Genomic DNA, 27,441 nt, shown 5'->3' on the forward strand with positions numbered 1-27,441 from the left:
TATAACATACAGAAAAGTACACAAATCAAAATACATCACTTGATGAATTTTCATGGAGTGAAACATAACCAATATGGTATATTAGTATAATAATCATCCACTGTAATCAAGAACATAGTACTATGTTTTGTATCTGCTGTCTTTTGATCAACACTATGTTTGTCAGATACTTCTGTTTGTTTTATTTCATTGTGGTTTATGCATTCTGATTGCTCTCTGATGTTTCATTTGTTTATTTATTTACTTATTTCAAAAGTATCTTTGAAACAGGAAATAATTCAAATAAATTCTGGCACACCCCATGAAGATAGACAACTTGTTTATCATGGGATTTTCCAGTTGCTTTAAAAATATTTTATTGAATGTTGAAAAAGCATACTTGGAGAAATGGTATAGAAGATTGAATTTTCTAAAATACCAAGTGATCGGTAAAGCCTTCTGTCAAGTAGTGCTTTTTATATTCCAACAATGTGATTCTGTTTTCAGGCAGTGGCTTGCATTGGCTTTCTGAAGCCCTTCACTTATGTACCCCATTAAGAAATTCGCAGGATGTTCAGCATTTGAAAGGCTGGATCTCTGAAACCTGGATAAATCTGGCAATGGTGGACTACCCTTACGAGTCTAACTTTTTACAGCCTTTGCCTGCTTGGCCTATCAAGGTAATAGGAAAATATCCTTTCGTTACTTTTTTTTTACTTAAGTTTACTTATTTATTTTGAGAAGGGAGAGGGGCAGAGAGATAGGGTGAGAGAGAATCCCAAGCAGGCCCCATGCTGTCAGCATTGAGCCCAACATGGGGCTTGATCTCATGAACCGTGAGATCATGACCTGAGCCAAAATCAAAAGTCACATGCTTAAGGGACTTGAGCCATCAGGCCCCTCTCCTTCATCACTTTTAATATGAACTTTTCTCTCTCTTTTTGTTTTGTTTTGTTTTTTGTTTTAATTTTTTTTTTCAACGTTTATTTATTTTTGGGACAGAGAGAGACAGAGCATGAACGGGGGAGGGGCAGAGAGAGAGGGAGACACAGAATCGGAAACAGGCTCCAGGCTCTGAGCCATCAGCCCAGAGCCTGACGCGGGGCTCGAACTCCCGGACCGGGAGATCGTGACCTGGCTGAAGTCGGACGCTTAACCGACTGCGCCACCCAGGCGCCCCTTGTTTTGTTTTTTAAACTGGTGCTTTCTGTGACTTTTAGCATCAGAGGAATTTCCAATGACAAAGGGGCTCTGAGTATGACCAACCTGGGCAGAAATTCTGGCTTCTGTCACTTTCTGGTTACTCAACCTTGGACACCTTACCTAATGTTTGTAAACATCAGCTTCCTCTGATTTGAATAAAGGAGATAAATGTATAGATTATAGAGTTGTATGATTTAGAGCTAAGACCGGTAGTTGCTGCTAATGGAATGATTACTGTGTGCCAAGTCCTGTGCTGTACACTTTGCATGCACAATTTACTCCATCTTTGTCATACATCTGAGACACATAGACCTATGTCATATATGGTTAGTGCTTAATAAAAGGCAACTGCTATCATAGTGCTATGACTCAGTCAACTGCTAATGTGTTCTAAGTGCTCGACATATCATAAAGGAGTGATCCCCATGCAGCAGGGTGGAGTGGAAGGAGTACTGACTCTGGATCTTTGATCCAGAACCACCATATACCAGCTGTGTGATCTTGGGCAAGGCTGTCTTCTTCCTGAGCCTCCCTGTCTTCCTCTGCAAAGTGGGGTAATGATACTTACATTCTCCATAGGGTTGTGCTGAGGATCAAATAAAATATTAGACATGAAAGTACTGTGGAAACTGTAAAGATACACCGCACCATAAATTTTAAAGTTCTTTTCATGACAAAATTCTTTATTGTGTATTCATCCTCTTTTAAGCATTTCTTTGTAAAGAATATTCTTATTTTAAAATTAAAGTTTGGCTAACTTGATGGTTAAGTTTGGAGAATATAATTGATTCTACAGGTAGAATGAGTGCTGGAAATATAAATAGACTTGGTCAGATGAAAACCAGTTTTCAAAAGCACTTTGAACTTAACAGTCCCTTTGAACTATTTAAAAAATTTTTTTTCTTAATGTTTATATTTTAGAGAAAGAGAGAGAGACAGAGGGAGAGAGAGTCAGAGAGAGAGTGTGAGCAGGGGAGGGGCAGAGAGAGAGGGAGACAGAATCCATAGCAGGCTCCAGGCTCTGAGCTGTCAGCCCAGAGCCCGACGTGGGGCTTGAACTCATGAACCGTGAGCTGAAGTCAAGACGCTTAACTGACTGAGCCACCCAGGTGCCCCATAAGTCCCTTTGAACTATTAAATGAACGTTTTACTTAAAACTTTGTAACCCAAATAGAACAAGGTCATTTGCTATTAGAGATCTTATTCATCTAAAAACTAGAATGAGAAGTGGATGTCTTGCACATAGTAGGCCAGAGGTAAATTTGTATTGAATTCAATTGAACTTAGACAATACAGAGTTATTTAAAAGATCAGATCTCTCTCATGGTAAGAAAACCTGGATCAAAATAATGAGAAAAAAACTAAATTTGAGCCAGTTAGCCTCCATACATGTCTTTGTGCTAATAATGCCTTATTTCCCTTATTTTACTATTTACAGAACACTTTCATATATGCTGTCCCATATAATCCCCACAAAAATACTCTGGGAAAAAGAGGTACAATGGAGTGGAAATTTAAGCTCAGTCAAGAAATGGGGAAAGCACAATTTGAACTTGGGTCTACCATTGTTCAGAGCCTCTGATCTTTTACCATATCGCACTGGATTAGGAGAGGATTTGGCTGGATTTTGGGGTGGATCTCTAGCCACATTGTGACAACTATCAAATTTAACTACAGTCTGTTTACAAAGTGAAAATTAAGTTTGCATTTGTATGCCCATTTGAAGAACAAATGAGTTGTCACATGATAAGCATATGGGAATGGGGCTCCTGGGTGGCTCAGTCAGTTGAGTGTCCAACGCTTGATTTCGGCTCAGGTCATGATCTCACAGTTTATGAGTTCAAGCCCCGTGCTGGGCTCTGTACTGTCAGTGCGGAGCCTGCTTGGGATTCTTGCTGTCTCCCACTCTGCCCCTGTCCTGCTTACACTCTGTCACTCTCTCAAAATAAATACATAAATCAAAAACATACAGGGAATTCCCTTGGTATTTGGAACAGAAGTTGGCAAACTTTATTTGTAAACAGCTAATAATAAAAATTTTAGGTTTTGTGGGCCATTTGGTCTCTGTCACAGTTGCTCTGTTCTGCAGGTGTGGCAGGAGAGTAGCCATAGGCAAATTCAAGTAAATGAGGAAGACTATGCAATAATACTTTATTTATAAAATAAGCAGTAGCCTGGATTTGGCCTGGGGGTGTGCCAACCCCTGATTTAGAAAAAAGCCAGAGGAATACAGCTTTTTTGTATTCGTTTGTATTGTGATTTGGAACAAGGAACACTAACTTTGCTTTTCTCCCCATTTCTTTAATGTTCCTTTTGAAAAATTTGCTGATGCATCTCACATGTAAATAAATATCCTATCCTTCCTCTCTCCTAAGTATTCATTAAAAATTCATTCATTCAAAATTAGTAGAGTATATCTCAAATATTCTGCCATTTATTTTTGATTTAGCACAGTCCTTCTTTTATCTTCTGTATATATGCATTATAAAAGTTTATTTTTAAGGCAAGGTAATTTGTGTCTTTGCCCGACAATCAGGTTTTACTTCTTTTCTCCAGGACTACTTCTTGTTATTCTCTTCAGTCATTTCTTACTGGTTTTATCCTTTCTTTTGGCATATTAAGGAATTCTTTGTTGCTTATAATATATTTATGTTTCTGTTTCTTGCCTGCACCCAACCAAAAGAAATCTCTCATTGCCCCCTGCTTGAGAACTTTCCATTGCCTCTATTTCCAGTTTTATCCTATATGATTTCAAAGTTTTTCTACTACATGTCTCCCTCCCAAACTTTTAGCTTCAGATCACTTTCTTTCACTGTTCATTCTATTTCTCCTTTCTTGACCTCCTCTCTGTTCTCCCAACCCACTAATCCCAGGAACACTACCCAGTTGGGGACCGCTCTTTCACTTGGATAGTTCCATTTAACCATAACTCCTCCTCCCTCTGATACACTTCCTCCTTTTTAAAAGGCTGACAAACAGCCGTCCTTTTCTAAGTCTGTAACTTAGGCTTAGGATAGTGAGATAATGTGTAACAGTTGGGTTATGAAAAAAAGTAGGTGATTTCCAATTCTGCCTGGACCCTGTATGGTTCTGAAAGATCCAGAGGCAGTGATTGAATGCCTTTTCCGTGTCAACTCAAGTATCGTTCTTTTTAATTTGTTTGTGGGCTTTGCACACTCAGACTCCATTTGCTTTTGTTTACTGTTAACAGAAGCTGCAACATTCATGCAGAAATAATCATGGACTTGGCTGAGAGAGCACAAGGAAGAAGAGAAAAGGGAAATAGAAAACCTCTCTGTCATTTGACTGCTCTGTCAGCATAGAAACTACTAGGTCTCTTCTCAGCTTAAAGAACAGTTTTTAAGGATACTATAGCGGTTATTGATTTTGGAATAATTTTTTAGCTGATAACTCACCAAATCTTTGGCTTGGCCTTCTGAGCATGCAGTTAGATGTAGTGAAATAATAAGACATAAAATGGAAAATCTCTTCCGTTTGTCTTGGTGTTTGATAATGTATGCGACCTCTCTGGGTGGTTTAAGCGGTTTAGGTGCATTCTATGAAAAGGGAGCTTTTAATGACAAAACTAATGTGATTATCTGTGAGTGTGAGAGGGGTATTGAAGCCGTAGAGAAAGAAAATCTGTTAGAAAAGCTGAATGTATCTGCTTAATCCTTTCTCTAATGTGGATGGGCCATACTTTCTGAGAGGAGGTTGGTCTTTTTTTTTTTTTTTTAACCCATCTTCTTTCCTTCTTTTAAAAATTTTTCTTTGCCCCCTTTTTATTTCTCTTATTCAGACGTTTATCCTTATAGGTAAGGGGACACATAAAGCTTTTAAACAAATCATTATCTTTACACTGTCTAGTGTGTGTGGGATCAAAGGGGAGATTCTAAATATCTGGGTATAGAGCTAATTAGTTTGGTACTAAGATTGAAATGTTCTTTCACCATGATTTCTACACTCTTTAAAACAAGAATTATTAAAATGGACTTCTAATGCTCTTTTTAAGTTTTTCCTGAATGTTCATCTTTGTTCTAGGAAATAGAAAGTGAATTAAGTCTATTTCATATGTTGATTTTTGAGCCTCATATGAATTACTCTACTGTTTTACAGTTTTCTTTTCTGTTGCATGATAAAAAAAAAAGTTGTTTGGTTTTTACATTGCCACAGAATCCCTTTTATCTAAGTTTTTATGTAAAACAAACTTAGAAAAATACAAAGATAATCTAAGAATAAAAAAAATTGCAGAGCGTCTGGGTGGCTCAGTCGGTTGAGCATCCAACTTCGGCTCAGGTCATGATCTCGTAGTTTGTGAGTTCGAGCCCCGCATCAGGCTCTGTACTGACAGCTCAGAGCCTGGAGCCTGCTTCGGATTCTGTGTCTCCGTCTCTCTGCCCCTTCCCCACTCATGCTCTGTCTCTCTCTGTCTCTCAAAGATGAATAAATGTTGGGGCGCCTGGGTGGCGCAGTCGGTTAAGCGTCCGACTTCAGCCAGGTCACGATCTCGCAGTCCGTGAGTTCGAGCCCCGCGTCAGGCTCTGGGCTGATGGCTCAGAGCCTGGAGCCTGTTTCCGATTCTGTGTCTCCCTCTCTCTCTGCCCCTCCCCCGTTCATGCTCTGTCTCTCTCTGTCCAAAAATAAATAAACGTTGAAAAAAAAAAATTAAAAAAAAAAAAAAAAAAAAGATGAATAAATGTTAAAACAATGTTTTTGCTTAACAAATTAAGCGTGAGACTACAGGTATATTTAGGCACTGTTTGTGTTGTTCTTTTTCTCTTACACTACAGTTTTGAAGTTGAGTATGTGTAGTATTGGCAGTTACAAATGGAAGCTCCACAGAGAATCTTGCATTTGAATGCCAGCTCTGCCACTTTCTGGCTGTGTGACTGGGACAGGTTTCTTAACCTCCCTGTTCTTTAGTTTCCTCATCTGCAAAGTGGGGATAATAGTAATTGTAATTACTAGTAATTATTAGGGTCATTATGAGAATTTAATAGGACCCAGTGCTTAGTAAGCACTGAATTGATACTAATTATATAATAATAACAAGAGCTATTATTGTTGTATATAGTAACAAAGAGGCAGTGTTGTACTAGGACTTTGTTGCCAAAGTGTGGGTTCAGAACTTATATTCATAGTTTTAAAATTGTATATCTTTAGCCAGACCTCTCTGAGCTTGTTTTCTCCTCTGTGATATGGGGATGGTCGTTATATGTTTTCCCCTGGGTCATCATAGGGAAAGTACCTGACCACAAGGAACCACAAGTTGGACTAGCAGCCTCAGTCCCAGTTGCTCTCATATCACTGAATTTATGACCTAAATAGAAATGCTATACCTTATATAGAAAGTGTTTGGAAGAAGCTAATTTGAGAGTGTTCACAAGATAAATAGGAAATATAGTACAGGGGCTACATGAGTGTTGAGTATTCTGAATGGAAGTGGTTGGCAGGGACTCTTTCCTTGTTATTACAGGCCCTCAATTAACAATCAACAGGCCAAGTACTTGTACTCCTCAATTGGCTAATAACTGCACATTATCAGGTTTAAGGTGAAGGGAGTATTAGATGAAGTTGAACCAAAGATGCTGATATCTGACTGTGTTTGACTTATAAACATGGCAACTTCATATGGTTCAACTTAACATTTAGAGAAGTTTTGTGCATCCTGTGGATCTTTTATAAAAGTACATGATTGGGGCGCCTGGGTGGCGCAGTCGGTTAAGCGTCCGACTTCAGCCAGGTCACGATCTCGCGGTCCGTGAGTTCGAGCCCCGCGTCGGGCTCTGGGCTGATGGCTCAGAGCCTGGAGCCTGTTTCCGATTCTGTGTCTCCCTCTCTCTCTGCCCCTCCCCCGTTCATGCTCTGTCTCTCTCTGTCCCAAAAATAAATAAACGTTGAAAAAAAAATTTTTTTTTAAAAATAAAAGTACATGATTATCTTTTTTTGAATAAACATGGGAATAGTGCTGAGGTTTTGCTAGTGTAACTCCAGTAATTTTTCAAAAACTTTATTCACTCTTTGCTACCATAATTGTTAAGGTAGTGTACAGAGATATGTAGAGATTGTGTTGTTTACACTAGAGAATGATGCTTGTACTCACAGAATTTTTCACTTAGAAAGGAACTTTAGAAGCACCTAAAATAATAAAATTCCCTTAGTAAATTTGTAAATATTTTACTAAAAAAAATTTGTAAATATTTTACAAAAAGAAGTTTTTTTGGGCCTTCTAGCTAATGTGCCACTAGGATTATAAATTGGTACTTTCTTTCTATAAGGCAGCTTGATGTAGCAAAAGCCTTAAAAATGTTTATTTCCTTTGAACTAATAACTCCTCTAAGAATTTATCTCAAGAAAACAGTTCAGGGTGTACGTAAAGATTTAGGCCCAAGGTTATTTATTGTAGCCTTATTTGTAGTACTGACAGATTGGAAAAATGATACAAACAAACAATTGTAGGATTGCTTCAACTTTTCCTCAACTCCCCATCCTGATTGCTCCCCTCTACATTTTCTCATGTTGGTCAGTGTCCTTTTTAAAGTGTGGTGCTCGGAACTGGACCCAGTGCTCCAAGGGAGCCCTGACCTTACAGAGGACAGTGGGCCCAGGAGTGCCCTTAATCTGGATATGGAATTTCTATTAGTAGACGCCAAGTTTCTGACCACGATGTTCCCTCTGAGTAACTGGCACTGCCGAAACCCAAGTATTGTCAGCCGGTGCCGGTCCCCAGCCATGCCTGTGTCTTTTAAGGAGTGACAGTAACTGCTGTTTGCAGAGATGGCTATTCATGGGGACTCCTTTTCTTTGCCTGACAGAGGCCCAGTGTTCTAGCTCTGAGAGGGGATCTGATGCCAGCATGTGAGTCACACTTACTTGCTACTGTTCTTTAACAGAGTTTTAGGCAACTTGTTTGTTGTTGCTCATCAGCGCTCCCTTTTCCTCCTGCCTGGCTTACATTGTCACCCTGCCTCATCTACTGTGCTGTGCTTGGACATAATGCTCTCCTATGCATTCCGTGGGTCCATTCCATACCTTTATGCTGCATTTGGAAACAGCTGAATCCACCGTTAGTGTCCACAGTCAGGAAGCAATGCCGACCAACTGTTGGCAATAAGTAGTTTAACAAATTCTGTGATTGGTTCTTGATTTCCATATTTTCTTGAGTGTTTCTGATTGGCATATTTCTTAGGGACATTTTCCAACAACTGTTAGGTATTTTTTGACTTACCATGAATAAATGAAAGTTGTAGAAAAGTAAAACACTGTTTTGCCTTTTTTCTTCAGCTTTCATTTTCTTATTGCTTTGGGTTAACAGGTTTGTGAAGCTCTGAGGTTAGCTCAGTACTGTTTCTTCATGTACACCTTTTCAGGTTTATCTTACTCTTATGACCTCGCTGTTACTTTTTAAAGGTATATCCAGGTTATTTGGACATCTTAATTTCTGACTTTTCTTTTTTTTTTTTTAATTTTTTTTTTTTAACGTTTATTTATTTTTGAGACAGAGAGAGAGCATGAACAGGGAAGGAGCAGAGAGAGAGGGAGACACAGAATCTGAAACAGGCTCCAGGCTCTGAGCAGTCAGCACAGAGTCCGACGCGGGGCTCTCCTGGAAGATTTCAAGTATTATTAATAGTAGTCACCAATATCTTCATTAGATCTCCAGAACTTACTCATCTTATAACTGAAAGTGTATATCCTTTGACCAACATTTCTGCATTTACCCATCGCCCTTCCCCCAGCCCTTACCAACTGCCATTCTACCTTGGTTCTATGAGTTTGACTTTTTTAGATTCTGCACATAACTGAGATCATACAATGTTTGTCTTTCTGTATCTGGCTTGTGTAATGTCTTCCAGTTTCATCCATATTCTCACAAATGGCAAGGCTTCTTTTTAAAGAGTGATTAATATTCCATTTCATTTATATACATCTCACATTTTCCTTATTCATTCATCCATCAATGGACACTTAGGTTTCCTTATCTTGGCTATTGTGAATAATGGTGCAGTGAACATGGGGGTGTAGATATTTGTTTTAGATCCTAATTTCCTTTCATTTGAATATTTGCCTAGAAGTGGAGTTGCTGGATTTTATGGTAGTTTTATTTTTAATTTTTTGAGGAACCTCCATACTGTTTTCCACAATGTACCAATTTATATTCTCACCCATAGTGCACAAGGGTTCTGAGGAATTCCGTGAAGATCCCTTATAGGCGCCTTATGAAGGCCGTGGTGGTGACCACCTGGTACACATTTCCGTATCACCTTTTTTTCCTTACCTTTTTCTGTCCCTGTCGTTTATCTTCTTTGGGATCACATTCCCAAATAAACTATAAGCATGTATGTTTTGGTCCCAGGCTCTGTTTGTTTGTTTGTTTGTTTTCAATGTTTTAAAATGTTTGTTTTTGAGAGAATGAGAGAATGAGAGAAGGAGCACAAGCAGGGGAGGCTCAGAGAGAGAGAGGGAGACACAGAATCCGAAGCAGGCTCCAGGCTCTGAGCTGTCAGCACAGAGCCCAATGCGGGCTCAAACTCACAAACCGTGAGATCATGACCTGTGCCGAAGTCAGACGCTTAACCGACCGAGCCATCCAGGCGCCCCAATTTCTGACTTTTCTTACATTTGTTATTTCTAAAAACTTACTGGAAGTAGTGCACACTCTCTATCCCTTTTGGAAAGTCATGTTGTAGTTGAGCATGTTAAAGGCTCTGAGGATTCCCGCAGTCAAGTAAACTGTTCACATTTGCTGACACAATATTTCTTAAAATTATTTGACTCTGAAACCTTTTTTTCACAAAGTGCCATTCAACATTTCACAGAAATATTTTTGTGCTGAATGCATTTGGAGAGAGACTTTGAATTTTCCTTATGATTCATTTCTGCAGTCTTTTCACATTTCCTCTTTTTTCAGAAAGGTGTTGCTGGAAACTGGTCCTAAACAGAACTAGGAGGAGAGGCTGGGTTTGCTTTCTGCTGTTCACTTCCTTTCTCAGTGCCTCCTTTTTGGGCATGTCCCCAGCCTGGGCCTTGTTGCTCCTGTTGCGTGGAGTCTCTCCCTGAAGTAGGGTAACTAGGCTCTTTCTTTCCTGGCTCCTTTTTCTCTCAGCTTGTCCCTTTCTCTTCCTGTCTCTTTTTTAAAAATCAGACTTGCCTGTTGTATACATCTTTTCCATATAAAATGAGAAAGGACCAAATCACTGACTTCATGATGCAAGCTGAGTGTGTTTCCCTTGCCATCGGGGCTATTTGCAGTTTTACAAAGGATGCTCCCTAAGCCGTGTAGCATAATGGATAAGATGCCTATTTCATAGCTAGAGAGATCTGGGTTATATCTAGATCTTAACATTTACTAGGTGGATGACCTCGAGTAAAGTGATTTAACATAAGATTCAGTTTCTTTTTGTAAAATAATGGACAATAATATATCTGATAGGATTGCTTGAGGATTATATAATACAATGGTTGTAAACCCAGAGCTCAGTAATCAGTAAGTGGTGGTATTATGCAGCTGTGAAACCATTGCCTGTGATTTTTCCCCAGTATTTTATTGTGAAAGATTTCAAACACAGAAATACTGAAATAATTGGACAGTGAACACCCATTAAAAATACCACCTAAATTCTATAAAAGTATTTTGCTAGATTTGATTTAGCACAGATATTTTTGGCTAGCCATCCCTCTATCCTTCATTCCATCTGATTTTTAAAATGCATTTCAGAATAAGTTGCAGACATCAGTATACTTCTCAGGGATACTTCACCTTTATCATCATTAATTAAAGTTCAGTATTTCTTTTTTTTTTTTTTGAGATAAAATTTATATACAGTGAATTGCACAAATTGCAAGTGAACTGTTTGTTGTGTACCCCAGACTTCCATGAAGATCAGGACTATTTCCCTACCCCTGAAAGTTCCCCCATGCCTCTATCTAGTCATTCCTGCCCTCACTTCTGACCCCAAGTATTCTCTGTGATTTTTAGGTACTAGATTTCAGATGCTGATGATAGTCTAGTGACAGGAATATTTGGAAGCTGGGTTGCTGCCTGATATATTTCTTATCACACCACAGATACTGGAGCTTGGTATAGTTTTTCCATAAGAAATTTTATAAATTTTACATTTTCACAAAAATGTATTTATTCATTCAGCTAGCATTTAGTTGTCAGATACCTTGCTGAGTGCTGAGGGGGATGTTGTGGAATCAAATGAGTACAGTACAGTGTTACAGGGGTTTTGATAGAAGCAAGTACAGGGTAAGTAAAGGGAGTAGTGATTTAGTTCTCCCCAACTTGAGGGCATAGCTAATGATGGCCTCATAGAGGAAGTGATACTTGCGCTAAGTATTATAGAAGGTGTATTGGTGTTTGCCAGACATTACTGGAGTGCGAGAGTGAGAAAAGGGTATTTTAGGGTGAACAAAGGCAAAGAGGAGAAAAAGACCCTGGTGTGTTGAGAATGGTTTTTCTAGGCTGGAACAAAGCGTGCAAAAAAGATGAGGCTACAGTGGTAGGTGTGGAATATTTTGCATACCATACAAATGCCTTTGGTTTATTTCTATAGCTTGGAGAGTAATTTAAATTTTACACTTGGAGAGTAATGGTTTATTCATTTATGAACAGGATTATACTCAAGAGATAGAAATTGTCAAGCAATGCTATTAGATGTTTAAGATTATTTTATAGGCAAATCACAGTCATATTTCTCTTTATTTCATTAAAATTATGATTTTATAAATATATTCTGACTCTTCTTCTTTTATGTCTCTTTAAAATGACAGGTAGTGTGCAAGTATTTGAACAATCCCAGTTTATCTGATGCACAGCTGCTGCAGAATATTTTCCAAGCTCTGAATATATATTACAATTACTCAGGCCAGGCGAGATGCCTGAATATATCAGAGACAACAACTAGCAATCTGGGAACCCAGGGTTGGAGCTATCAGGTAAGCTTGCATAATTTCCTCAAGTGGAATTTCCTGCTGATATGGTTGTACTGTAAGATAGTTCACAAGATTTTGTCACTAACCTGGGTCCAAATCTGGGCTCCATTATCTTTTTTTATTCCTTCCTTCCTTCCTTCATGTATTTAATCATCACCAAATATTTTCTGGGTACCCATGTGCCAGGCAACCTGCTAGACTCCAAAGATACAAAGATAAATATGGCATGATCTCACCTTTAAATATAGTTCGTTGAAAAAGATACGTATATTACAATATCTCTTGGTAAGTCCTATCAAAAGCAATGCTTCCTATCAAAAGGAAGCATTTTATGGATGAAGAAAAGAAGGGGAGTCTGACTTGAATCTCTGAGCCTCCATCCCTTCACCTGCATGAGACTAATAATACTAATACTAATACTAATACTAATACTAATACTTTCCCTCCTGAGGGTTAAATATGATAATAGATGTGGAAGAAAGCAATTTACCGATGAAGAATATGTAGCCCTAACTTTTGTTACTTCTCAGCTGAGCCTTTCCAGGAATAATGAGAGGTGGTATGATGTAGGTAAAGAGCAGGAGCTCTGAAGCCAGACCGCCTGAGGTCAAACCCTAGCTTTGCTGCTACCAGCAGAATAACTTTGGACAAGTTATTTAACTCTTTGTGCTTCATTTTGTCATCGGATTCTCTTTTGTTTTCCTTTTTTAGGCTTGCACAGAAATGGTCATGCCTTTTTGTACTAATGGTATCGATGACATGTTTGAGCCTCGCTCATGGAACTTTAGGGAATATTCTGATGACTGTTTTAAACAGTGGGGTGTGAGACCAAGGCCCGCCTGGATCACTACTGTGTATGGAGGCAGAAACATCAGTTCACACAGCAACATTGTTTTTAGGTGAGTTTTTACTGGTGCAGAGAAAAACTTTGGTTGATGAAGACATTTGTAGAATAGCCGAGAAGGTAGAACCAGAAAAATGCTGATAGTAAAACAATGTAGAATACAGGAGTGGTATCCATCATGTCTTTCTTTGAAAGACAGAGGATGCTGAGCAAGAGATACACTTTTATACTCTATTACAAACATGCTTAAAGGCTTAAAAACAGTAACAGCAACAAAACTTAAATATTTTATTTAAAAAAACTAGCACAAAATGAAGTATCATTTGCTGTTCTCAATTTGTACTGCCCTTGTTACTGTTATTATTAATTGATAGTAAATATTTTTCACTATTTTTTCAGCAAACACTTTTGAGGTGCCTACTCTGTTCTGTTTCAGGCACTATGTGAGGCACTTTAAATAAATTGCCTAATTGAATCCTCCCAGCAGTCCTCTGAAGTAGTTGTTATAGTCTCTTTTTTACTTAGGAGGAAAGCGAAGGTCGCTGAGTCCAATCTCTTGCCAAACCTCATCCAGCTTTGTAATGGTTACTAAGTGGTAAACCAGATCTCAACCTTGGCCTGCCTGACTACAAAACCTGTGTTTGCTCCTCTATGTTACATTGCTTCTTTAGAAGGGATGTATTTGGTATTGGCTCACATCAGGGTTAATTGAGTAGACTCTATGTGTATGTGATTGTGATTTTAAAATTTCCATATTTTGGTTTGAACCTTAGCCTATCAGCTATTAAGACAAAAACAAGTTACTTAAAAAATTTCCCCAAATCTACATGGAAATAGAAGAGAGATAGCATATAGGCCTCTTAACCTGGAGCCATTGTTTAAACTGTAAATGTCATTCTTTTACAATCTCTTTAAAATGAGAGTCAAATTTGACCTTCTGGACATGGCCAATAGTTTTTTTGTTTTTGTTTTTGTTTTTGTTTTTGTTTTTTATTTTAGTATGTATTTTTTCTTAATATGAAATTTATTGTCAAATTGGTTTCCATTCAACACCAGTGCTCATCCCAACAGGTGCCCTCCTCAATGCCCATCACCCTCCCCTCCCTCCCACTTCCCATCAACCCTCAGTTTGTTCTTAGTTTTTAAGAGTCTCTTATGGTTTGCCTCCCTCCCTCTCTAACTTTTTTTTTCCTTCCCCTCCCCCATGGTCTTCTGTTAAGTTTCTCAGGATCCACATAAGAGTGAAAATATGTGGTATCTGTCTTTCTCTTTATGACTTATTTCACTTAGCATAACACTCTCCGGTTCCATCCACGTTGCTACAAAAAGCCATATTTCATTCTTTCTCATTGCCAAGTAGTATTCGATTCTGTATATAAACCACAATTTCTTTATTCATTCATCAGTTGATGGACATTTAGGCTCTTTCCATAATCTGGCTATTGTTGAAAGTGCTGCTATAAACATTGGGGTACAAGTGGCCCTATGCATCAGCATTCCTGTATACCTTGGGTAAAAAAAATATGGAACGCTTCACAAATTTGCATGTCATCCTTGTGCAGGGGCCACGCTAATCTTCTCTGTATCAGTCCAATTTTAGTATATGTGCTGCCGAAGCGAGCACTGTATGAGTTTGTTTAATGTATGAGTTTAATGTATGAGTTATGGGATTCAACCATAGATGAGTATCTTAGTAATCTATTTGCCCTTTTATATTATTTTCCTTAGGCTATCAAACTCATCATCATCATCATCATTGGGGGAGGGGGCAGATTTGGTGAGAAAAGTTTTGGGAATAGAACTGAAGCAAGAAGTGGAAATTCTAGCTCAGTGTTAGAAACTTTTAACTCAGTGTTAAGAGAGGACTTTCCAATAGAACTTTGCAAAGGTAAACTGAGCTATTTTAAGAAAAATTACTTAAGCTCTTAGATCCTCAGACTTCTTTTCTATAAAATGATAATAATAACTCACCCTACAGAGTTGTGTAATGCTTAAGAGTTAACCCAAGAAAGTATTTGGCCCAGATTTGGCAAATATATGTGCCCAAAAAAGATTTGTTGAATGAATAAATGGAAGGACACTCTGCCTTGTACTCATGTCCTAGACATAGGGAGTTATTCGTCTTTGCATGTCCTTCCCCTTCATCTTTTTTTCCTTTTCCTAAAACTCAGGCACCTTCCCAGAAACCTTCCCTGATCCCTCCAGGGAAGTGAGATTTACCCCTTAGCTCCCCTAGGCCTGTGAATATCACTTAGCACTCTGGACATGATCTATTTATGTTTCTGTCTGCCCCATGAGATTGAAAACTTCTTAATGGCAGAGACTTTGACTTAATTGTATCTGTGCTTTCAGCATTTGCATCCAGTACCTGGTACATACTAGATGCCCAAGAAATATGTGTGTTGATAAAAACAAGGAACAAAATACAAAGTTTAGAAAGTCTGTAGAGGCATATGAGAGTGTAAAGGCAGGACTATGTGAAGGTACTGGTTTATCTTTTTACAGTGGCAAGTACTTTTAAAAAGAAATCTTTATGCTGCTAGGTGTGAGGAAATCCAGTATAGAAGTTTTATTTTTTATTATTATTATTTTTTTTAATGTTTACTTATTTTGAGAGAGAGAGAGTGTGTGTACATGTGTGTGTGCATGTGTATGCACATGCACATGCACAAGTGGGGGAGGAGCCGAGAGAGTGAGAATCCCAAGCAGGCTCCTCTCTGTTAGCACAGAGCCCAACGTGGGGCTCGATGTCAGAACCGTGAATGAGATCATGACCTGAAACGATATCAAGAGTTAGAAGGTTAACCGACTGAGCCACCTAGACGTCCCCAGTATATTTAAAAATTCAAAATTGTCCTGCTTTTCTAAAGTAAACACATTCCCAAAGTAAAGAAACAGCCTTAGGTGTGCCTCTGTTGTCTCTACTTAGTGGCTACCAACTAGAAAACGGTTTTGGTTGATGAATAAGAAAATGTCCAAGGAACCAGGTGGAAAGTATCTTTATGTCCATGCTTCTCTCCTTAGGTCATCTCACACAAGTCCAACTGTGACTGCTTTCCTGAATGGAAAGTTTAGTCCGTATTTGTCAGTGCAATTAAAACCTTGGGCTTTGAAGTGAGGGAGACCAAGTTAGCTGTATAGACTCAGGCAAATTGCCAATATATAAAAGTTAGAAATAATGACTACCAAACAAGGTTACTTTAATGAGTAAATAGATTATCATGGAAGTAAGCATCATGAGGACATTTTGTCTGTTCACTGTTGAACACATAGTAGGTACTCAGTAAACGTTTGTTGAATGAATGAGGAGTTAATAACTAGGAGCCATTAATCATTCCATTTCAACAATTTTTTTTATTGTATGGTTGTTTTGTTAGAAGGATTTCTTTTTTTCCCCAACCCCAACTGGTAAGAAACTATTTTACCAATGGTCATGCTCAGTAATTTAAATATAAATCCAAAAGGGAGTCCCTGAGGAGCTGGTTAGTTTAATATCATTTCTCAGGCAAATTAATTGTTGCTAGTGATTAGAAGCTCACTGTTGGGAATTTTATCCAGGCATCTAGACTCTCTCATGAAAGCCAGTATTTTTTTGGTAAATGTCCCAGTGGCTGGTTAAGCTTTCACGTGTCTGGGACCAAGAAATTCAAGTCCATGTGCATCTTGGGTCTCTCGGCAACTCCAAACACTGTTGCTAAGCCACTGGGCTGATTCAGATGACCTTTTAAATCAAATGCAGTTTGCTTATTATGTGGCTGTTGGGATGGCTTTTTTGTTTTGCAAATAATGGAGAGTTTCCTATCTGGGTTGGTCCTGTTAAATTGGAATAATGATAAAGGCGATTTGTTCACTTAAGAAAATCTAACCCCTTGTGTAGTTTACTTTAAGAATTTATCTGGTAATTGAAAACTAAGACTGTTATTTTGCACATGAGTTTTCCTTTTCATTTTTAACGAAACCAAAAATGTACATTTTTGGAGTGATTTCTTTCCAAGAATGATGTTACTAAGTTGAAGTTGAATTAATTTTTTTTAAAAGAGAAATGTGGTGGGGATTGTAAAAGGAATTTAAAATTGTATCTCAAACACACATATATTTAATGTACCTAAATGCTTATTTTCTCATTTAGCTTGTACATTAACTGGAAAATGTTGACCACATTACTTTTCTGGCCAAATGTCTGTGAGACATGCTTTCACATCCCTTTTCATGATTCATTTACCTCTCAGAAGTATTAACACTTCTCATACTTACAGAATATGATAATTATTGTAATAATACTGCACATTTGTGTAGTATTTTATAGTTTATATCTTACTACCACATATATTATTTAACTTGAGCCTCACAAGATCTCTGTGATGGAGGGGCATTATCTTTTAAAAAAATTTATTTTTTGTTATATATGTGGGAATTAAGGTTCACATATGTTAGGTGACTTACTTAAAGTCATGGGCTGGTAGGGCAATAAAACTTACATCTTCTTAGTGGTTCTTCTCACTACTACACACAGCTGAAGGTTAGTCTCTCTATATTTATATTGATCATTTATATTAACTTTGGTTTCCCACATAAAAAGTACTGAAGTGATTTCATATGCCTGAACTTGCCTACATATATTTATATATCTCTTTGTAGGGCATTTGGTACAAGTCCGCAGGCGTCTAAACACTTAAAAAAATTTTTTTCATTCACACAATAAACACCTGGCTCCTACCATGTGCCAGGTCTGGTCTAGGCACTGTGGGCAGTAATAAACAAAAGAGACAAAAATCCCTGCCCTCATGGAGTTGTAGTTGGAGAGCTGACAGTACAGAGCCTGCTTGGGATTCTCTCTTCCTCTCTCTCTCTGCCTGGCCCCTGCTCATGCTCTCTCTCTCTCTCTCTCTCAAAATAAATAAGCATTTAAAAAAAAGATATTATTGGATAGGCATCTGTATAGATTGTACTTATAGATGAGACTTTTAAAAATGATTATGCAAATTATGGGAACAATTTCATATATCTGATAATGTGACCTTGAATATTTGTTATTTCAGGCTTTGTAACAATATCAGCAAAATGGAATGTACATGAAACAAATGTCAGAAAGCATATAGAAATGTTCCATAAGTGATATGTAGATAAAGATATACCAAAAAGTACAGTACCAGGGGAAAGTAATCTAATAGCTACCAGGTTCTTAATCCAGGTATTTCAGTCTTTATTTTATTTTGAGGAATCTAAACTTCCATAAGATTAGGAAGGTGAGGCGGCACAGACCTGGCACTGGAACCCAGGTGTGTCTGATCCCAAAGCTCATGTTCTTATTCTGCACCATACAAGTCAAGAGTGCTGTTGATTTACGATGTGTGCATGAAAGATTGAACATTAGACTGGGGCTACAAGGTGTGAATTTGTATCTCAGATTTGCCGCTGCTAGATGAATGATATGGGCAAATCTTTTAGTTTCTCTGGGTACTAGTTTTCTTGTCTATAAAGAGTTGTTATTAAACCTACCTCACAGAGTTGTTATAATAGTCAAGGCTTTGTAAATTCTAAACTACTCTATGCAGATATGGAGTTAATAAATGTTAGGAAGGAATTTGATTTCTAATAGCATCTAGAATAAAATACTTAGGAATAAGTTTAACAAAAGAAGTGTAAGACTTATACAACTACAAAACATTGTTGGAAGAAATTAAAATCTAAATAAATGGAAAGACATCTCATGTTCTTGTCGAAGAGATAATATTGGTAAGGTGTTAATAGTCTGTAAATTGATCTACAAATTCAATGCAATCTCTATGAAAATCTCAGCTCGCTTTTTCACATAAATTGACAAGCTGATCTTAAAAGTGTAAGGGACCCAGAATAGCCAGAATAATCTTGAAAAGGGAGGACAGGGGCACCTGGGTGGTTCAGTTGGTTAAGTGTCCAAATTTGGCTCAAGTCATGATCTCGCACTTTGTGAGTTTGAGCCCTGCATGGGGCTGGGCTCTCTGCTGTCAGTGCAGAGCCTGCTTCAGATCCTCTGTCCCCTTAGCTCTCTGCCCCCCCCACTGCCCCCCCCCCCGTCTCTGTCTCTCAATAAACATTATGAAAAAAAAAGAACAAATTTAAAGAACTCATACCTCATACTTCCTGTTTTCAAATTTATTATTATAAAGCTACCATAACCAATATATTAGGATACTACCATAAGGACATACAGATCAGTCAAAGAGAATTGACCGTCTGGAAGTCAACCCTTGGTGTATATATGGTCAATTGATTTTCGACAAGGGCCAAGACAAATTATTGGGGAAAGAGTATTTTTTTTCAAGAAATGATGCTGAGAAACCTGGATATTCACAGGCAAAAAATGAAGTTGGATCCCTATTTCATAACCATACAAAAAAGTAACTTAAAATGGATCAAATGATATTAGTTGATAACTCAATTTAAAAACAGTCAAGGATCTGAATAGACATTTTTTTGCAGAGAAGACATATGCATGGCCAGTCAGCACATGAAAAAACGCTCAATACCTTCAGTCATTTGGGAAATTAAAATCAAAACCACAATGAGATTCCATTTTATGCCCACAGAGGATGGCTATAATCAAGAAGACAGATAATAAGTATTGGCAAGGATATAGAGAAATTGCAACCCTCATATATTGCTAGTGGGAATATAAAATAGTGTAGCCACTTTGGAAAAAGTTTGGCAGTGCATCAAAAGGTTAAGTCACCATACATCCCAGAAATTCCATTCTTAGGTATATACCCAAGAGAAATGAAAGCCTGCACCCAAGCAAAAACTTGTATATGAATGTTTATAGGAGCAATGTTCATTATGGCCAAAAAATGGAAACAACACAAATGTGCATCTAATGACTGGATAAATAAAATGTAATATACCCATACAATGGAATGTTATTTGGCAATTAAAAGAAATAATGTACTGATACACGCTACAATATGGATGAAACTTGAAAACATTATGCCAAAGTGAATTAAGCCAATCACAAAAGACCACGTATTGTATAATTCCATTTATGTGAAATGTAAAGATAAAGGCAAATTTATAGAGGCAGAAAATTGATTAGTGGTTGCTTGGGGCTGAGAGTGAGGAGGTATGGGGAAGGGAATAGGGACTGACTGCCATGAGTATAGATTTCATTTTGGAGGTGATGAACTTTTCTAAAATTGATTGTGGTGATGGTTGCAAACTCTGAATATACTAAAAGCCATTGAATTGTGCATTTTAAGTGGGTGACTTTTGTGATAGGTGAATTATGGCTCAGTAAGAGCTGTTGATAATATTCTTAGGAATACTGTCAGTGGTATATTGGTTTTTTACTCAGCTAAACTAAATAGCCTATTTTAATGACTGATCCTGTTTACATCATTCTGAAATGTGTTGTGTGAAACAGCCAAGACTAATAAAATACCATTTCTTTAAGTTTAAAGCTAATATAAAATGAAGATCTTTGAGTAATGCCCAAATTTTCTGAGTTGGGGTCCTAGGTAGTAAGGAAACCAGCATTAATTGAAGGAGTCCTCTGTGCCTGACACTGTGCTTATTCAGTACATCCACATGTGCCATCTGGTTTAGCCCTTATTAACAACCTTATGAGGTCATCCTTGTTATCTCTATTTTACAGATGAAGAAACTGAGTCAGTAACTTGTGTGAGGTATCCAGCTTTTGAGTGATGAAGCTGGGATTAAAATTCAGGCTTCTATATTCCATGTCCTAGTAGAAGCTGGGTTGATTCATATAGTACCACCTTCAGTCTTCTCTGATTCTATTTCTTGCACCTAGTTACAGAAATTAAGTAAAATTCCAGCATGAAGCACCTTTTTATATGACAGATTAGATCTCATATCAAATCCCCCAGGTTATAAATTTGTAATTTTTGATATTATGCACATAATAGGTTTCTCCTATCTTATCTGGGTGTAGATATGAAAAACTAACAATCTTATTTTTTCTTTTTTCCCTCACTTAGCAATGGTGAACTAGACCCCTGGTCAGGAGGTGGAGTAACCAAGGATATCACAGACACCTTGGTTGCGATCACCATCCCAGAAGGGGCCCATCATCTAGATCTTCGAGCCAGAAATGCCTTTGACCCCACGACCGTGCTATTAGCCCGCTCCTTGGAAGTTAGACACATGAAGCAGTGGATCAGAGATTTCTATGCCAGTCAGAGAAAGAAGCACTGAGAAATTTTGATCACTTTCAGTTTCTTTTCCGCTCATTCTACCCACGTTCCCATTCACTTTGGTTTTCTACATGTAATTACTTTCCCTTGTTTGTCATTAGATTTGATGAGGCAAAGGTTGAGATAGAAGAAAGGGTGATGATGGTGACAGCAGCCACCCCACACCCTGAATCGTCGCCCTCTTCACACCACCCCTGGGAAGAATCTCTTTGTGACAGCTTTCCTACACCGTCAGTGGCCCTCATAACCGGAGCAGAGTTCCTGACTGCCTTTCACAAGAGGGAGGGTCACTTCCTTTGTTTCTCTGCAAGCAGAGCTTCCTCTTGGGTTTGAGGGTAAAGTCTCTTTGGTCCGTTTGTCACTCCCTATCCCTTCCCTCAAAAAAGAACAGCAGAAGATAGACAAAAATGATGTAATTGCAGCTGGTAGGAAGGATGTCCGATGCCAATCCAGGAAATGGAAGCCATTTCTTTTGTACTTGATTTAATGATTTTGACTGTGCTGTAAATAAAGAATAAGGCTGGACCTTATACCTGTGTGTTGCTTCTGAAGCTCACTCCAGCTGTTGGGAATGCTGTGTGCATTGGGCTTGGCTGCTTTTGGAAAATCCTTTAATTTTCTCTCTTCTACTTGGCAGCTTTTCTCAGTTCTGGGATACTTGCCACTGTGGTACTGCCAGTAAGAAATCTGGCCTTTTTCTGCTCCATTCCTCTTTGTTTCTAAGGTCAGTTTTGTGGTAATTTGGTTACATTTTGCCAGTTTAGGAGAATGACTCTGTTTTGCTTTTGCTTTTACATCTGAGCAAGCTTTTATATGCTGTGGTTACTGATGATACTTCAGCAAGAAGCCTTTAAAAATTGATGAATCAACTACTTGGAAAGTAGAATATAGTCATGTTCAGCATTTTGTTTTTTAGATTTTATTTTCTTGTGGTTGTTACTGCTGTCATTAAAATCAGAAGCATCCAGGCACCAAGAGGCAGGTGTGTGAGAACTTTTCTGTATGGCTTCCAAGGGACAAGCTGACTGATTCGTGCAGGCAGCATATTTGACATTAATAAATGGCTGAGCCGTTCCTATTTCCAAGGGGTTGGCTTCTTTCAAGCAGTTCTTACACTGAGACCTTTCTTCAGAGGAGCTTTTCTAGGATAACAAATAGGGTTGGATCAAAACCTTTCAGGGACACACAGAGAGACTAACAGTTTCTACTCTGTTGAAAGATTTCTTCCCCCTTCTTTTTATTTTCTCTCAATAATTTTTTTTTCTTCACCCTGCCTTGGGAACATTTTCTGCTTTTCAAAAACTGTACCTTGAGTTCAGTCATTTCTAAAGCAGTTATTTTTGTTTTTTAAGTGCAGACATAGAGTTCATTCTTGGGTGGGAAACTGAAATATTTCCCTTACTTTCCCGGCATCTGGGAGATACAGAAAAAAAATCTTTGTCTGGTTTCGGAAGCCTTCAGTTCTCATTGTAATGAGTTGTCCATCAAAGCATTTGGTCACTATTTTCGTTTCAGCATCAGAGAAAAGTCTGCTGGAGTGAGAATTTAAGGGTCAAAACAATACTAGTTTTTATTCTTTATATAAGCAGGGTTTATGGGCTTAGTAGAGGATATTCATACTATTTATTTTAGGTACTATTGATTTTATGGTATTTTCCTTGAAACCTTATACTTGGTTAAAGTCTTTAAAATATTTTGCCACTTAATTTAACATTGTTTGGATAAGTTACAGTTTTATGAAGAGAAAAACTGCCAAAATTACTATATTTGTATGCAATTATAATTTGGTATTACGTACACATTTTTCAATGTACATTTCATTACAGACAACAACCTTAGGTTAGCCTAATTACAATGCTAGAATTTAATTTACATTGAAAAAGACTTAGAACATGAAATAAGTTATTATTTAAAGCATCTCTCTCATTAATAGATGATGCTTTTGAAAGACAAGGAAAGAGAGATGTAAAGAATTGTGGTATTTCTGGGGTGCCTGGATGACTCAGTTGGTTAAGCGTCCAACTTCAGTTCAGGTCATGATCTCACGGTTCGTGGGTTTGAACCCTGCGTCGGTCTTTGTGCTGATGGCTCAGGGCCTGGATCCTGCTTTAGATTCTGTGCCTCCCTCTCTGCCCCTCCCCCACTTGCACTCTGTCTCTCTCAAAAAAATAAACATTAAAAAAAAAAAGAAGAATTGGAGTATTTCTATTTTCTATTTTTGGTATTTTAACTACCTCAGTCAATGGATAGAACTAAAGAAACTTAGGAAACTTTCTTAAGGGATCTGGAGGATCAAGAGATTATCCAGAGGAATCAGTGTCTAGTGTGTTAGAAGGTGAGGGAAATTAGATATCATCCAGTCCAACCCCATCATTTGTAGGTGATGGCATTGTGTCTTAGAGAGACGGGACTTGTCATAGCTCATTTTTGGTAGAACCAGGCCTTAAATCCAGGTTTGTTTTGTTTTGTTCTGCTGTTGTTTTTTACATTGATGTAGCTAAATCTCTATTTGGATAAGTAACAAAACCTCAACAAACTAGTTTAAGCAAAAGAGGAAATTTATTGAAACTATGCAGGCATAGCTCCAGGATTTGAATAAAACCAGGAATTGTGGGGGGGTGGGGGGCGGGAGCCAGTGTCTAGAAAGTCATGAAAAAAAGACTGCTACTTTCTGTTTTGTCTTGCTTTCAACAGAGGTCACCAGCCTGTGGGCGAGATTTGTTCCTCAGATTTTTATAGTTTGGCCAGCAGTATAAAATGCAAATGAGCATCAGTAATTACTGATTAGAATTACTGAAAACACTGATTGCTGAGCTTCACCCCAGAGTTTGTAATATGTCTTGGCGGTCAACCCTGGGAAGTTACCTTTCTAACAAGTTTCTAGAGGATACTGGGGGATCATATTTTGAGAACCGGCAGTTGAAAGAATTCTGAGTTTGAATATCTTGAGACAGGACATGCCCTGTCAATTTGCCTCACTCCTGTTGTCCTGCCTAATTCCATCTGAGTGTGGGAGCCCTGCCTAAGGCTTCCCTTCCCATGGTTGCTTTGTTCTTTCTCTGCCGACCAGCTTCTTTTCTGCTGGCACAAGGACCATGATGACATCCCAGCATGGTGTCCTCAGGCACCTGTGGCTGCACCACCTAACAAGCCCACAGGTGTTTAGAAAGGGATGAGGTTATAAAACCATGGCTTCAGAGATAACACTATTTAGGATGGAGAGAGAGCAGTTCAGACAACTCTATCTATCTATCTATCTATCTATCAATCATCTATCTATCTATCACACAGTGTTTTTCAGAACATAAATGTCCAACAAAATGCCAATGCTTAGGTAGGAGAAAGATCCATAGTTACGCAAGTTTGGAAAATGATGGCTTAAGGCCATCTACAAGGCTTAAGGCATTCTGGGACCTGGAGAAAACGATGGTGAAAAGAAAATATAGTATCTGTTCTAATAAGGTTTATGGTCTAGTGGAAGAAAGACACGAAATGTCAAGTTCTATAATGAGTTGGTATAAGTGCCATGAAGAGTGGGGGCTATTTTGGCAGGGAATCTGAGCTAGTCTACAGGAATATGAGAATGCTTTTTTGAGATGTGATGTTTTAGCTGTGATCTAAATGATGAATGGGAGCTGTATAGGAAGCGGAGTGGAGAAAATGGCATGTGTGAAAGTCCTGAGTGTTGCATATTCCAAGAACTGAAAGAAGGCCACTGTAGTAGGATAGCAGACCATAGGGGAAGTGATATAAGATAAATCTGCAGGCTTGGGCAGGGAGAAAGCTCATTCAAGTAGACCGTGATAAGGAATCATTACAGGGAATGAGAAATCATTGACAGTCCTTAGTTGGGAATGACATGAACAGATTTTCATTTCAAAAGGTCATCCTGGGAGTGCCTGGATGGCTCAGTCGGCTAAGCGTCTGACTTTGGTCAGGTTATGATCTTGCAGTCCATGAGTTTGAGCACTGTGTCAGCCTCTGGGCTGACAGCTCGGAGCCTGGAGCCTGCTTCAGATTCTGTGTCTCCCTCTCTCTCTGCCCCTCCTTCACTTATGCTCTGTCTCTGTCTCTCAAATATAAATAAAATGTAAAAAAATAAATGAATTAAAAAATAGAAAGGTCACACTGGCTAGGGGCACCTGGGTGGCTCAGTTGGTTAAGCATCCAACTTTGCCTCGGGTTATGATCTCCCAGTCCGTGAGTTTGAGCACTGTGTCAGGCTCTGTGCTGACAGCGCAGAGCCTGGAGCCTGCTTTGGATTCTGTGTCTCCCTCTCTCTCTACCCCTCCCCCACCCACACTCTGACTCTCTGTCTCTCAAAAATAAACAAACATTTAAAAAATAAATAAATAACCATATGTTTTCACTGTTATGTGGATCCTGAGTAAGTTAACAGAAACCCATGGGGGAGGGGAAGGAAAAAAAAAAAAAAAGAGGTTAGAGTGGGAGAGAGCCAAAGCATAAAAGACTCTTAAAAACAGAACAAACTGAGGGTTGATGGGGGGTGGGAGTGAGGGGAGGGTGGGTGATGGGTATTGAAGAGGGCATCTTTTGGGATGAGCACTGGGTGTTGTATGGAAACCAATTTGACAATAAATTTCATATATTAAAAATAAATAAATAGATAAATAAACAAATAAATAAATAAATAAATAAATAGGTCATGCTGGCTATAGAGTGGAATATGCATTGTAGGAGGCAAGCATGTGGTGTAGAGACCACTGTTGCATTTGTGCATGTTAGAAAAGAGGGTGGCACTGACTAGGGTGGTAGAGGTGACAGCGAGAAGTGGAGGAATTTGAGAGTTTTAGTAAGAAATGTCAATGGGATTTGGTGATGTGTTCTATGAGATATGAGTTGGGCAGGTGTCAAGGATGATGAATTCTGGCTTATGCACTTGGATAGATTGTGGTGCCATGCACTGGCAAGGAGCATCAGAGGACAGAGGGTGACCAGGTTTGGCAGGAAGATTATGGGTTCAGTTCAGTTTTGTCAGGTTGAGTTTTATGTACTTTTGAAATTACCAAGTAGAACTAGCTGTCAAGTAGGGCTGTTGGATGTAAAGGTCTGGAATCCAGTCTGGGCTGGAAAGCCATGGTGAATGGATAGTAATCAAAGCCTGGGATGTTAGTTCACGGAACTCTAGTGTACAGGAAACTTCAGGAGCCACTAATGTATTGTACTTACCATGATACATTAAGTAAGCCCCAAACATCTTGTACTACAACTGTAGGACATATGACCCCACTTAGCCAACCCACCACTTGTGCTGTGGTACAACCATGGCTTAAATTGGGATCTACCTCTCTGCACTCATTTCCCATTCTTACTTGCCTCCTATTACTTTCCTTATGCCCTGCCATTCAGTCACACTAAAATTCCTCTGAAATTCCTTTCCTAGCATTACCCCCCAATATGTTTTTCCAATATGTGTTCACTGGCAAACTTGTATGCATCTTTCAAAGCCCAGATCAACTTGATTACTTACACTGTGAAGTTCTTTCTCAGCTTTCCTAAAGGGAATGGTTTCCTTATTTACGCTCTCAAAGAACAAGGTTCACACCTAGTATGTCAGCTCTAATGTAGGCTCTACCAAGGTAAGGATTATCTGTTTTATTCATCTCTGCATCTCTAGTACCTTAAACAGTGCCCGACTTCCTCTAATTTAACACACATATCCCAAATTGTAATGTTTTGCTAAATGTTCTCACCCTCTTAGGAAGACCAAGCTCTCTGAGAACAGGAACTATGCCTCCTTCTTTCTCGTAACCAGCATCTAGGATGGAGCCTGGCAGCCAGGTCTTGGTAGGCCCTCTGTAAATTTATATGAATAGATACACTGCGGGGTGCAAAGGCCAAACTTTCTATCCCTCTGTCTCTATAGCCAAGTACCTTTCACAGCTCTGATGTGATCATGTGACCTCCTGCCCAGGCTTCCCTGGATTTTGGAAAGGGGATCTCCTAGTACTCAATACCTCTAGAACACAGACTTCCCGATTTACCCTCTCTTCAACTGAGTGTGTTCCTGGCTCCCTCTCCCACTCTATCAGCCTGGCAGTCTTTATCAAGGGGATGAACCTCTCTTGAGATTAGGTGGGAACTAGAACACTAGAAACGGAGACATGCAAGTGGATGGATTTCTCTGAAGCCATTTTTCAATGCAAAGAGTGAAAGAAGGGGCTGGTTTCAATAGATTTTGTTACCTACTAATGAAGATCGGAGGATGGATGCTTACAGTAGCAAAGTGCAAATTCATTCTTAGTTCTGCATGTGTGTTTAACATGG

The 27,441-nt window shown here is 38.7% G+C and overlaps 1 protein-coding gene and 1 non-coding gene across 6 annotated transcripts in view; one reads left to right on the top strand and one right to left on the bottom strand.

Annotated features, from left to right (window-relative positions):
- LOC122483275 (prolylcarboxypeptidase) overlaps positions 1–21,683 on the top strand; it is a 77,524-nt gene extending 55,841 nt beyond the window's left edge. For all 5 annotated transcript variants that reach the window (XM_043580103.1, XM_043580104.1, XM_043580102.1 and 2 more), the window contains 4 exons: positions 487–659; positions 11,959–12,123; positions 12,832–13,019; positions 20,938–21,683. In XM_043580103.1, coding sequence (XP_043436038.1) covers positions 487–659; positions 11,959–12,123; positions 12,832–13,019; positions 20,938–21,154 — 743 coding nt within the window. In that variant the 3' untranslated portion in view covers positions 21,155–21,683. The remainder of the gene's footprint in view (positions 1–486; positions 660–11,958; positions 12,124–12,831; positions 13,020–20,937) is intronic.
- Positions 14,482–14,588, bottom strand: LOC122484641. Its single transcript, XR_006297678.1, has one exon. It is a non-coding gene; the product is annotated as a U6 spliceosomal RNA (small nuclear RNA).
- Positions 21,684–27,441: the final 5,758 nt, after the last annotated feature.

The sequence above is a fragment of the Prionailurus bengalensis genome, chromosome D1 (genome assembly GCF_016509475.1).
Source record: "Prionailurus bengalensis isolate Pbe53 chromosome D1, Fcat_Pben_1.1_paternal_pri, whole genome shotgun sequence".
Taxonomy (NCBI): Eukaryota; Metazoa; Chordata; class Mammalia; order Carnivora; family Felidae; genus Prionailurus; species Prionailurus bengalensis.